Source organism: Denticeps clupeoides, chromosome 3, assembly GCF_900700375.1.
Source record: "Denticeps clupeoides chromosome 3, fDenClu1.1, whole genome shotgun sequence".
NCBI lineage: Eukaryota > Metazoa > Chordata > Actinopteri > Clupeiformes > Denticipitidae > Denticeps > Denticeps clupeoides.
The window spans coordinates 12,879,547-12,893,494 of record NC_041709.1 but is presented as its reverse complement, the minus strand read 5'-3'; the positions used below and the strand labels follow the sequence as shown (position 1 = coordinate 12,893,494).

The window sequence follows — 13,948 nt, the reverse complement described above, 5'->3', positions numbered from 1 at the left end:
ATGAGGAAATGCAAATGAACCTTAAATGGAAATAAAAGGATGACAATAGAGAACAACAGGAAGCGTGTGTATGCATACCATGTGGGGTAAATAAAACCACGACCATGTCTCGCCTCAGCCATGTGTCCGTCTGTTTATGTGTGAACACTGGATATATGATGCAGTGCCATTTGGTGGCCCCCAGGCAAAAAGGACAACTAACAATAACCAAGCTTGCCTACACGTCTTGCCATTGGAAATAATTATTTGTGTATTTTGGTTTGTTGGTTTGACTCATGATCACATGACCAAAGATGTTAATGCATTTGGCATTTTAGGCAGTAAAAAATAAAGAAAGCAGCATAAAATAAAGAAAGCAGCATTTTTTTAAGAGCAGCCTTGTGGTATGGGACCTGTGTTTATGTGATGATGATAATTTATATGATAAACTGCTTCAAGAACTTCTATATCTTTTTGCATGTTTCAGTGGTTTGTGAATGCTGCTTTTTTCCAGTTAAAATGTTGAAACTTTTTTTTCTTTGCTGCAGACTAAATGGCTGTAGTGTAAGATCAAAAATCCTCGGGATATCCTTGGGGAAGTCCTTGGGGTCTTCCTTTCAGCTCAGTGTCTTTGGCAACTGCCTGCGAAGCCTACCTGGTTGTGACACAGCTGGTGGATGTGGCCTCCATGGTGGACAGGAAGGGTGTTCTTTAAACCATATATGAATTAAAAAGTAATAAGTGATTTGTTCATGATTAGTGGGCTCGTGTGAGCTTATCTGAAAATATCATGTGACAAAGCAGCACTTTGTTTTCTGACTAGACAGTTGGTAGTTATTGAACTTTTAATTAAAAAAATTATTTGACAGTGATGGCTACTTATTTTTGCATTGCAATAACCCTGCGGTAAGGTGTACTGTACTTATTTTTGTCAAAGAGCAGCTCGCTCTGCTTATTCCTACAATACACAAGATTTAAATTTTGCCCACCATTCAAACTATATATTGTGCCATTTTCATCCAGCCCATGGGCACTAATACACATCGTGGAAGACGAAAGGATTTATACGAGAGAGGGACACAATGCGACTCTTCAAAAATGAATTCACCACGACGGACTCCCAACAGCAGTGAGCCTCACATCCTCCATAGGCCCAGGAGGGTGTCTATTCCAACAAAGCACCAAGATCCTCATCAAAGAGATGATTCTGCTGATCAAATGCAATCTAATCTATTTCCATAACTATCCAGTATGTAAAAAACATCCATTAAAAATACATATTGTGTTTCCTGGTAATATTACATTACATTCATCAATAATAACAGTAGTTATGATGGGTACTCGGGTGAGCATAGGTGTGGCCTCAATTTATGGAGAATTTATTCAAAAATGATTAGTGCTCATTACTGGCCATCAGAACCAGTTTCAGATTCATAATGAAACCAATGTCTTCCATAAACAAAAAAAAGATCTGTCACAGAGATTCATTCTTTCACCTATTCCTTTAATTTAACATTAATGCGAGTTCCCCTAACCTGTCTGTGGTCCTGCATTGGCTAGAAATTGTGATAGGTGTAAAGAGTGCTTTGGCCATTCTGCTTCGCTTTGGCCATTTCTGCCGTTCAGAGAGCGGCAGCTCAGATCATCAGATTTGGAATTTGTCCCCTTATGTTGTCACAAGGGGAATTCGACACAAATTCCTGTCTGTGCCAAACATAGCTGATGGTGAATGGTGATGACGCATTTCCGCAAATGCCCGCTCAACTTCTATAGGCCACACTGCATAGTGAATAAAACCTCAATTGTGAACCAATAAATATATGGAGCCACAAAACAGCACAAGGACACAAAGCATGAGGGTCAAATATCAAACCCAGGGAGGAGGTATAGACATGAATTTCATGATCCTCTCCAAATGGTCCAACCTCGGGAAAATTTCACCCTTTTAAGATGTGATTAAAGCACTGACCTAAAGCCATGAAAACAATTATATCATTCTTTACCTCGGGCTGAGAATTAATAACTTCAATTTACACAGAAATTTTATTTATCTCTCTTTTTTTAATGTTTTTTATCTGTAGTCCTTTGAGATCTTGTGATGAAAAGGGCAATATTAATAAATGTATTATTATTATTAATTTTAAATGTCATGCAAAATGTAATCAATTTGAGCAAGACATGCACTGTTTCCTTTCAGTCTTGCTAGCACTATACATTGTCTTCAACCAACGTCTTTCAGTGACGTTAGTGTTCTGTGACAAATGTTTGGCACTTCCCTTCAGTGCGAGCTCAGTCAGGCCCTCTATAGGGGAACACAGCAAACATGGTGCAGATAAAAGGTGTGTTGAAATGCTAGTTTTTTAAATTATGATGAGGAAAAAAACATTTGACAAAAACATTAAAATTAAAAAAACTAACCTGTTGCATAGGCGTGCACACCCTTGAACTAATTCTTAATTGAAGCACCATTATTATTGAGAAAGATTATTCAAGTGAACAGAAGCTTGCCTTAATGCGTAACATCTTGTTGGATAGTTAAAGCAACCCCTAACTTTAACTACCTGTCTACCCAACTACCTGTCAACAACGATAACATGGACACGAATTACTGAAACAGGACGTTCAAGCAGTATATACAATGTTAAGCCACCCAAGAGAGCAGCACAGCTTTACTCGCACCGGGCAAAGATCTGGGCATGACACAGCTTTTGTAGTCTGTATATGTGTGGATGCCATGTGTCTGTGTGCCTATGAGTATGTATGTTGTCTATATAGCTACTGGACATTGAAATTTCCATGGGGATGAATAATGTATTTATCTATGTATGTAAGCAGGAGATGCTGAATATGGTGTATGCATGTGTGTGTATGTATTTAAAGTGGTATTAATGCATGAGTCCACTGAGCCTTGAAAGGTCATCTGTGTCAGCAGTACAGCACAGTCATTTCTCTAATAACAATACATAATTTATTACAAGAGGGAATTTCTTTACACAACAGCTCAGCCGCATGAAACAACCATGGACGAGACAGCCAGTGGATTTTTGTGCTTACGTCCTTTTGGAATGTATTGCACTGCCACATTGCTCAGCTGGACAAATAAAGGAGAGGGAAGAGTTAATTATGAAGCTGCCTTTCATAGGACAAAATGCCATGTTGTGTTGAAGAGCTCTGGTATTTTGTGTTAAATCAAAGAAACAAAAGATTCAGATAAGCAGGTCTGTCCTAATCAGTGGGCTGAATGCTTAAGTTTATTTGCTTTGGATATTTGCCTTCTAACCATTGCAGTAAAGTCTCACATTTAAACAAACAATTATTTGCATTGTGCTGGACTTCATCAGGTTCTTAGCCATAATTATTGTGAATAAGAATGTGTAGTTAAGAAAGCCACAGGCAAATTATGAGCACTGAAGATTATGCAATTTAATATAATTACATATTTGGGACAGTGGTGGCCTAGCGGTTAAGGATGCCGCCCCGTAATCAGAAGGTTGCTGCCACTGAGCAAATCATTGTCCCCAAACACTGCTCCCCGGGTGCCTGTCATGGCTGCCCACTGCTCACTCAGGGTGATGGGTTAAATGCAGAGGACAAATTTCACTGTGTGCACTGTGTGCTGTGCTGCTGTGTATCACAAGTGACAATCACTTCACTTAACTGACATAGTGATTTGTGCGGCAGAACAATACTGCAGGTGCAGGTGCACGACATTGACACCAAGAGATGCAGGACCCGGGCCATCAAGGTTTAAGGACATAACACATCCCAACAACAGACTGTTCCAGCATCTAAAAGACTCGGAAGCATCGTGGACAGGACTGAAAGAAGAGTTTCTATCCTCATATTTGCAATATTTGCATATTGTTTTTTCACTTGAATACTTGATATATTTGCAATATTGATGTCTATAGCAGTCGCAAAAGCATTTCACTGCATTTCACACCGTGTATGACTGTGTACGTGACAAATAAAATTTGAATTTGAATACACCAGTCAATGCACTTTAACTCACTACTATGAGAGGCCCTATAGGACATTATACATACTTTTTTTCCTATCATATTCTCTTACACAGATCATACCACTGTAAAAAGAACTATGATAAAGAATGTAAGACAAAGTAATGGTAAATGTTAGAGACAATAATAGTGAATCATTCTATATATTCTATATTGTTAGAGAGAATTAGATAAAATTATTTAATGTGATGAGCAAGATGTCAATTCTGTGATACATATGTGTTTTTTGTGTAAAAAAGCAATATGTCAAATAATGAAGACAAACTGGAACTTGTCCCAAGGAACAAGAGCGCCATCTAGTGTTGGTTATTCAAACCTCTTCCTAGAGAAGTCTCTCCAGCCTTAACTCTCCTGCCAAATTGGGGTAAAAAAGAAATTAAAACACAAAGGCCCCTAGTGGCGTCGCACTTATCCAAATATCCTTTGTTATCCATTTTTTTCCTTTGTCTTATTAGGATTACATCAGACTATATCAAGGCCTAAAATGCATCATGGAATATATTGCACTTACTAAATGTACCCAATAGTAACGTAATCAGACAACTCTATCTGGTTCTACGAAGACTTCTGCAGCTTAGCATACAGAGTACTTGTGCAAAGGGACTTTCCTCTTTGGACTGATACACACACTACCTCTTTTATGTTTAGAAAATATCTGTTATTGCACGGTTCCATTTTTCACCTTTATTATTCACTTCACTAGTTTAACTGTGTTGTCTTGAATGCTATGTGCGACATGGGCGGTTGCACAAGGCAGCATCACGGTGGCAGGCGGCATCACTGGCATCTTTTTTTGCGCACCCATGCTGCCCTGACATCATGATTGCATGGGCACCCATTGGTTTTCTATCCCCCATTTTCAGAGAGGGAGGGGGCGGCAGGAGATTCTCTGACTGGCTGGAGCTCACAAAATAAAACAAGGTGCTGAAGTTCCTTACTCGAATAGTCAGTTCCGTCTTAAAACTTTGTTTTGTGGCAATAGTTCAGCAAACTGAACTAGTTCAGAAACATGAAATATAAAGAACATTTTAAATCTGTACATAGTGATGATCTCTGTGCCCACTAAACATCCTGAACTATTAGAAATGTGAAACTGTTTTCAGTGAAAGTTCACATAGGAACTTTGCATTGGATTGAAGAATGCCCAAAACATGTTACACTGTAAAATTGACCTTGTAATTTTGCTCATCTGCACATTGATTTATGATGAGTATGGACTTTTTCAAGTAAAATAAATAGTATTGCGGCCTGCCGAGCAGTATTTTAGGTGTGAGCAGTATTCCTCACTCGTGAACAAGACCCCGAGATGCTTAAACTCCTCCACTTCAGGCAGGACCACTCTGCCGACCTGGAGTTGGCAAGCCACCCTTTTCCTGTTGAGAACCACGGTCACAGGAGGTGCTGATCCTCATCCCAGCTGCTTCACACTCAGCTGCGAACCTCAATGGCCCAAGGATGGTATAAGATACTTGGGCATCCTCTTCTTCCCACTAATAAACATTTACAGCATTTATCAGACGCCCTTATCCAGAGCGACTTAAAGGGTTTGATTAAGGTTAATGCATATTGTCCCTTAATACATAATGTTACTTGTGATGTAAAAAAACTGAATTTGTCAATGATCGGAAAGGTCAAGGTTATAATAATTGTGTTCCTAAACGTAAATGTAAGGATGTAAAAGATGTAAATCTGAAGAGGGTCATCTTCTGCATGCTCTTTGGTTTTGTGACAAAGTGCATATGACACAAAATATGATAATGATGACAGACAGACAGACAGACAGACAAACACAGTATTTAAGCTACCTCTCCGGCTCAGGGGCCGCACCTTATTTTATATACTTATTTATGTATATACTTATTTATATATTTATTATACTTGTTACAATGACAATAAATTTAAGATTTTCTTCTCTGAAGTGTTCTGGAAGAGGATGTGAGAATCTCTGAGATCTCTGAGAATCAAATAGAGCTCTGATACAAGTTATTTGTTCTGGGGGACAAATCAGGCTTGGATATAAATAAATTAAAATGTCGATTGAAACCTGTATCATGATAAGCAGATACTTCTTAGAATTTTAAAGGCTGAGGGAATTCCCTCACTCCTACAGTGGACTGCAGAACTGGTGAGTGACAGCATTCAAAAAGATTGAATGGGGCAATATTTATTGTTTTATGGTGGAAGATAAAATGTAATATTATTTATTTATTATCTTTCTTTCTCTTCTTCATCTCTTCTGTGAGAAAACACATGCTCAGGTTCCACATTGAATGTACTATTGTATACAACCTAGTTCAATCTGTAAGTGGTGACGATTGGGGTGGTTGAGGTGTGGATTGTTGTGTTTGTTCCATGGTTTTGGTTTTTTTCTTTGTTGGTGACTTACTGTTATACTGGGAAAAATATATATATATAAATCACAATAAACACTATTGCATTTTGGAAGTCATTTGGAAGTCAACAGTGTGATTCTTGTGGCTTGTTCTTATTCATTGCATTGTACGGGACTGGAAACTAATTTTATGTTAATGTTAACATACTTGTCATGTAAGCAAACCTGTAAAAGTAAAATCATGTTTTGTCATGTCTTGTTTTATTTAATCACTGTATTGTTTCATTTAAGATTTTTAAAGGTGGGATCATGTGACTGCTCTTGGGTGAAGTTAAACCTGGTACCACTATGCTCCATCACTTATTGAATAAGCTGTATGGCCTTTTATCTCACTCCATAGTAAAGGTGACAGGGCTCCACTATGTGATTGTTTGCAGTGTGCACGTCTAAAATACACAAGAAATAAGAACAAAAGAACCATGCTACTTATCAGCCACTCAGTGTTAACATAATTAAACTGTCATTATTTCCGTAATTCTTTTCCCGTAATTAACACAGATGTGGGCCAGACCTAAATACTGTGGACCACTGACGAGATATCAGACAGGACTTTCCAAATTCACATTTAGCGTTTAACAACATCTGGCATCTAACTATGTTACAATTGTACGTAAATTGTAAATCAAAGTAGTCCTAAGAAGGAGGAACAATCAGAGTGTGTGTCAACAAGGAAGTGGAGGGCTGAAGCATTTCTTCTATTCCAGTAAACACCACCTATAAAGTAAAGAAGTCTTGGGCTGGTGAGGTGTGTCCCATAAGTAGGCCAGACTCTGTATTGAAAATACCACCTCACTTCAGGCCATGGACGGGACGCAAGTCATATGGGTGCTCACAATCACCTCCTCGCTTCAACTCTCAGGTAAGACAGTGATAATTCAGCTCTGTAGTGGATGATTCTATTAAATATTTGAAACACTGAATTAAGCCTGAGCATCCATGATGTTCTTAAAAATGAATGATGAAATCTATAGAAGACATAGCACTCTGGTTTAACCTCTGTCTGATGAACATGTGTGGTCGGTGGGACCAACACTTACAACAAAATGCTGATGAATTAGTTGCTAATAGTGCTTTTCATGTTGTATAATTATTAAGAGTAAGCAGTAGGAGAATGCATTTTAGAATAATGCTGAGTCAGTATTCAGTTACCACTGAATCCATTTAAAAAGCTTAAATTTTTTATATAAGAATAAATAAAGTAAATGTTGATCATTTAAAATACACTTTTAAACACTTTTAAAATGACCCAGAGGGGTGGCTACCAGGGCAGCTGGTGGATGTTGTACAGCCAGTCCGACTGAAGACCTTGTACAGGAGAAACACGGAGGTGATCTCTTATATCAAGACTGTGCATTCATATACATATAAAGCACAACATTTATAATAAAAGTGGCTGTAACTCCTCAGGACTCAAGACCTGAAAAAGTGTCCTACAAGTTGAGCCTGGATGGGAAAGACATTGAAATTCATTTAGTAAAGAATGAGTAAGTTTAAAATCTCAAAAAGTATATTTTTTTGCCACTATTTCCACCAATCTATGGTTATTCCTCTCAGAGAGCTGCTGGGTGCAAACTACACAGAGACACGCTACGCTAACGGCACTCGGGTGACCATCTGTACCCCACCGGACCTGGTTAGACTCCATCCCGGCTTCATGGCAACTCTTTCATTAGTCACTGATTCTTTTCACCCTCGGCCTTTCTGTACCACAGGACTACTGCTACTACCAGGGGAAGGTGGCCAACGACAGTCAGTCTGCTGTTAGCATCAGCACATGTCAAGGCCTCAGGTACGATGAGCCCCCAGCCTTGTGTTTTCCCTTGTTGCTTTCCGGTTTCCTCACGCCACCCAAAGGGCACGGCGCACTAGGTGGATGGGTCACGTTAAATTGGCTGTGTGTGGAGTTGTGGAAGCAAGTGTTGTTAGAGAGTATTAGTAGTCCAAAGTACTAAATAAAACACTTCCTTTCCAAAACCACGCCCACTCGACGTTGAGCAGTTCAGGACTGCATTGCTACCATGTATGGCGGGCCACAGTAGGTACAGGCAAAGCACTGCATTATAGCGGAATTAACCCTCAATAAAAAAACATTTAGCAGCTATCACAATATGTGTAGCATTGTTGTTCAGGATTATGCTTTTATATTTGTGCTTTAATGTGACTCATCAAATCAGTGGAATTGATAGATAGGAAAACTCTACGATAAATTTACAAAGAGCTATTTCAGCTGTCGAAACAGTATTTGTTTGAATAAGGAACAATGACGGGTGTGCATTTCACAGTGTTTAGCAGAAAGACATGTTTTATTTGACGTGAAAAATGTGTCACTCCACTGCCTGTTGTCCCGATATTCTCCTCCCTCTGCCTGGTGACGTAGAGGTTTCATCAGAACTGCGGAGATCGAGTACATGATTGAGCCGCTATCTGGAAGTGACACTGGTGACCATGCCGTGTTCAAGCAAAACAACCTGTTTCTGAGGCCACTGCACTGCGCCGTCACCAACTCCAGCTGGCGCCATGCAATTCCGACGTTTTCCATGAAGCGCAACCTGTCAATGGTGTGGACAAACGTCACGTTAGCCTGTTCATCGTTAGTGTTTTCACTCCCATGATGAACTTTATACCTCTATCATCACTGTAGGAAGAATCAATCTTAAAGCGACAGAAATACGTTGAGATGATCTTAGTGGTTGACAACAATGAAGTAAGAGAACAAACACAACAAGATTCCACGTGTACTTAAACAAATGACTAATAACCATTACTGATCCTGTTTGCATGTGTTTAAAGTACCTGGCAATGGATAAAGACTACAACAATGTTAGGAGCAAGATGTTTGACATCATGAACTTTGTCAATGCTGTAAGTATTTTAAAGACATAAACACTACGTCTTACAGACCGGACAGCAACTGGCCCAATTTGTCTGTTAAACAGATCAATTTGTAGAGCAATAGTCTGGACAATGCAATTGACTGTTGGTTGCCCAGTTTGATGAACAGTCCCACATTATATTAGATTATACCAGCAGTATAAAAATGCAACATATTGGTTATAAAGTGTTAGAAACAATGACGTCATTCTCAGATGGCATTTGCAATGTTTTTTTTTTTATCTAGTAACTCTAGATGGTAATCTGGCAGGAGGGAAAATTGTGTTTATACCCTAAACTGTTCCGAGCTTGTAAAACCAGATGAAATGGCTGGTTATAGCTCTACCTAAAGCTTAATTCAGTTTTTCTTATTCTCATTATGGTGTCATGGCACTCAGGTGTACAGGCCGCTGCGGACAATCGTAGTTCTGGTGGGACTGGAGGTTTGGACTGACGAGGATAAAATTTCTGTTGTTCCAAACATGGGTGAAACTTTGGACAGTTTCACCAAATGGAGAAACACTGTGCTGATGAGCACAAAACAACACGACAACGCTCAACTGATATCGTAAGTCTACGCACTGTCAAAATTTCAGTTTTAATCCGGTAACAAAGGCAACAATTCATGTCTTGTTTTCACCCTGTACGTTTCAGGGCAATAGACTTTGATGATGCGAAGCTCGGCACAGCCTATATGAAGACCATATGCTCGGAGTACTCTACTGGAGTGGTGCAGGTACGACAGCAAACACCAAAACAAAAGCTAATACTGACCGGCAGCTACATGTACACTGCATTAGTGGATCACAATGCTCACAGGCAACATCAATGTATGCTATTGCCTCCTATACACAAATTAAATTGAGTATACTCACTGACTTATTTTTATTTTTATATACTTATTTACGTATACTTATTTTTGCCCTCTTCAGGACCACAGTGAGAATTTCATTGGTACAGCAGTGACGTTAGCTCACGAGTTTGGGCATAACCTGGGCATGAACCACGATTCCAATGGGTGTAAATGTCCAGAATCCACATGCATTATGTCTGCTACGCTCAGGTAGGACACCATCTAGGGTTCGTGCAGTACAGGCTTCATCTCCATTATAAAACAGAACATTTGTTTAATCATTATCATCATCATCATCATTCAATCTTCAACATGTACAGTTGAAGCACGCTGCTGAAATCTCAGCTTTCTGTGCCTGTCAGACCAGAAGTGTGGCAATGTGCACAATGGCAGGAACATACAGTAAGAATTTATTCTGCAGCTCAACAATATCGAGAGAATTTAGCAGCTGCAGCATAGAGGACTACACTGTTTTCCTGGAGACAACGAAAGTCCTGCCCTGCCTGCTGCGATACCCCTCAGTGGGAAACGTGATCCCGGTGTGTGGGAATGGCTTCCTGGAGCAAGGAGAGCAGTGCGACTGCGGGACCCCTGAGGTACGATGATGAGAATACAGCGTCTCGGTGGTGTATTAGTAGAAATGAACTGTGGTGTTTTGATTGAAGCAACATTGTGTTTTCTCTTCACGGGGCAGGAGTGCACAAGCACATGCTGCAATGCTACCCTGTGCACTTTCGTTGAGGGTGCCGAGTGTGATACAGGAGACTGCTGTCATAACTGCATGGTACGCTCAGCAAATGAAAACAGAACTGCTGTAATAGAGATCTTGTTTTATTCATTTATGGGCAGATGCATTAAAGAAATGCCACATTTACACCTCTGTCTGCAGTTTGCACAGTATACAGCGATATGCAGACAAAAGAAATCTGACTGTGACCTGCCTGAGTACTGCACAGGTGCATCTACTGACTGCCCAGAGGACACCTTCATGATGAATGGGACCCCGTGCAACAACCAAACAGGCTACTGTTACAATAAGGACTGTCCTCTCCTAGTAGACCAATGCACGGCTATGTGGGGAATCAGTGAGTCAAATGCCCCACAAAAGTCCTAACTATGGAATTGTTTTGGTTAGGTTTTGTAAAGCAGATAATTTAACGGCTATTTCCTTTCGACAGATTGAGTACTACTAGGGTACTACTGTACAGAATAAATTTAAAGTGGATTGGATAATCGATTTATTTAACATTTACAGCTGCTGAGGTTGCTGGAGATAGCTGCTACAGTCTTAATGGACCAAGGTGAAAACACACACACACTTACATATAGTACAGGCCAAAAGTTTGGACACACCTTGTTTATTTTCATGACCATGTACATTGGTAGATTCTCAAAACTATGAATGAACACATGTGGAGTTAAGTACTTAACAAAAAGTGGAGACCTGGCCTCCACAGTCACCAGACCTGAACCCAATCGAGATGGTTTGGGGTGAGCTGGACAAACAAGTGCTAAACACCTCTGGGAACTGCTTCAAGACTGTTGGAAAACCATTTCAGGTGACGACTTCTTGAAGCTCATCGAGAGAATGGCAAGAGTGTACAAAGCAGTAATCAGAGCAAAGGGTGGCTATTTTGAAGAAACTAGAATATAAAACATGTTTTCAGTTATTTGTTAAGTACATAACTCCACGTGTTCATACATAGTTTGATGCCTAAAGTGAGACTCTACCAATGTAAATGGTCAAGAAAATAAAGAAAACACATTGAATGAGAAGGTGTGTCCTACACACTTCAAACTCTTGGCATGTACTGTATGTATATATATATATATATATATATATATATATATATATATATATATATATATATATATACACACACACACACACACACACACACACACACACACACATATATATATAACCCTCTCCCACCCCCCAAAAATTAAATATATATTTTTGTGTTGTATACATCTTTATTTCCAGGAATACAATGTGCAAAAATCTTTACTGCTCTGGTGGGAACAACCAACCTAAAAATGGGAAGAAGGAGCAAACGTCCACTTCCAATCAAACGTGTAAAGCTGTCATTGTCAATGATTCCAGCACAAACCACAGGCAGGTTCTTAATGGGACAAAGTGTGGGGATGGACTGGTAAGGCTACACTTGAGCAGCTGGACACACTTATACAAATGGACATTTATTGCATTTAAACAGACTCCCTTATCCGGAGTACCTTAGAATCAGTAGTTATAGGGACAGTCCCCCTGGAGACACTCAGGGTTAAGGGTCTTTATCAGGGACACGATGGTAGTAAGTGGGACTTTTGTGGCCTTCTGGTTCATAGGCAAGTGTGTTGAACTACTAGACTACTGAAATCTGTTCTTTTATTATTGCGAAGGTTTGCCAAAACCACGAGTGCATGAACCTGGAAGCTGCCTATCGAAATCCTCAATGTGCAGAAGACTGTAAAGGACATGCGGTGAGAGAAAAGTGCATTGACCCTCTTTGACAGGAGGGCCAGAAAGTGGTATGACCGTGGTATGTATTTTGTGTTGAAGGTGTGCAACAATATGCTAGAGTGCCAGTGTGTAGATGGCTGGCTTCCCCCTGACTGTAAAACTGCGATTGTGACTCTGGACTTGTCTGATAATGGGGGGCTCACTCCTAACAGTGAGTATAATATGCTAAGGACTACAAAGAGAAAGCCCATGGCCTAGCTGTTGTTCAGAGCAGCCTCAAAACCCTTCAGTGTCATGCAGCTCACAAAATCATTTCAATAAAACACATGACCAGACCAGTCTAGTATAACAAAAAAATACACTAACTCTTTCTCACACCACCCCCTACAGAACAGCAGAATGGATTATCAAAAGGTATGTTTGCACCAGCATGTTTTATAATGTACAATCATGCATTATTATCATGTTTAGAGGAGTTTTGCTCCTTTAATGCCTAAATGGTCAGCAGTTTCGTGAGCTTTAGTGCAATTCATCCCAATGCAGCCGCCTACAGAAAGAGAACAAAAATGGTATTTCACCTCTCTGCAGGAGCGGTCATCGCCATTGTGGTCATTTTAGCCATGGCTGTTATTATTCTGGCAGTGGCTACAATAGTCAGATCAGTCCTCTATGTCAACAATTCCAGAAAACCCAGGTATTTCCATTTCTATGGCAACCTGAACATCCACCAATTTAATACACAACAGAACTGCTAATTATTTTTGAGCGTCTTTGTCTCTGTTTAGTGTGGCACCTGAACAGAAACAAAGCATGAACCAAAACATTGTCTACATACAAGAACCTCAAATCTACACCATCAGAGGGGATCCCACACAGGTATGCTGAATACCCAAACAGAGGCTCAGAGGTTTGCCAACTGCTTTTCTAACAGAATTACACAGGCTCACCACTGCTGGTGCTTATGCTGCAAACAGGAATCCGGGAGTGCTACGCCACTACCTGCTGGTCTGGGGCAGGTCAGCAACGAGGCAGAAAGCCAGATCACGGGTCTTGGCTGGATGGACACAGTGGATCTGGCCTAAAGGAACTGCTGAAAGATGCCACTGTTGTGGCGGTGGAAAACCTGTGGCTGTGTTATTTAGTTAGTTAAGCCTTTATTGTCATTGCACTGAAACAGGATGCTACATAACAGTGCAATCAGACAGATACAGAGAGTAGAAGGTAGTCAGTGCCAAACAGACGGCAATGCAGACCGTATACACCGTATACTCAATGGAAACCCAAAATATCGGGTAGACACGAAATTATAGACAACAATGGCACAGTTTACGTTTCAGTTTTGAAGCATTTTTGTTTGTGTGTGTGTGTGT

The 13,948-nt window shown here is 40.1% G+C and overlaps 1 protein-coding gene across 1 annotated transcript; it reads left to right on the top strand.

The window, feature by feature from the left end:
• The first annotated feature begins 7,191 nt into the window (after positions 1–7,191).
• Positions 7,192–13,660, top strand: LOC114787135 (zinc metalloproteinase-disintegrin-like atrolysin-A). Its single transcript, XM_028974930.1, has 21 exons — positions 7,192–7,249; positions 7,641–7,717; positions 7,798–7,874; positions 7,945–8,023; positions 8,103–8,179; positions 8,768–8,948; positions 9,032–9,094; positions 9,181–9,252; positions 9,660–9,829; positions 9,916–9,997; positions 10,194–10,324; positions 10,536–10,710; positions 10,809–10,898; positions 11,004–11,199; positions 11,370–11,415; positions 12,102–12,270; positions 12,518–12,598; positions 12,678–12,789; positions 13,167–13,272; positions 13,364–13,454; positions 13,553–13,660. Exons 1-21 carry the CDS (start codon positions 7,192–7,194, stop codon positions 13,658–13,660), a joined length of 2,241 nt encoding a protein of 746 aa, XP_028830763.1.
• Positions 13,661–13,948: the final 288 nt, after the last annotated feature.

What these genes read in the sequence shown, in the direction of transcription:
- LOC114787135 (XM_028974930.1), top strand. Translation starts at nt 7,192, where the DNA reads ATGGACGGGACGCAAGTCATATGGGTGCTCACAATCACCTCCTCGCTT. An exon ending in ATTATGTCTGCTACGCTCAG is followed by an intron (nt 10,325 to 10,535) that starts GTAGGACACCAT and finishes TTTATTCTGCAG; the next exon opens with CTCAACAATATCGAGAGAAT. An exon ending in CAAAGTGTGGGGATGGACTG is followed by an intron (nt 12,271 to 12,517) that starts GTAAGGCTACAC and finishes ATTATTGCGAAG; the next exon opens with GTTTGCCAAAACCACGAGTG.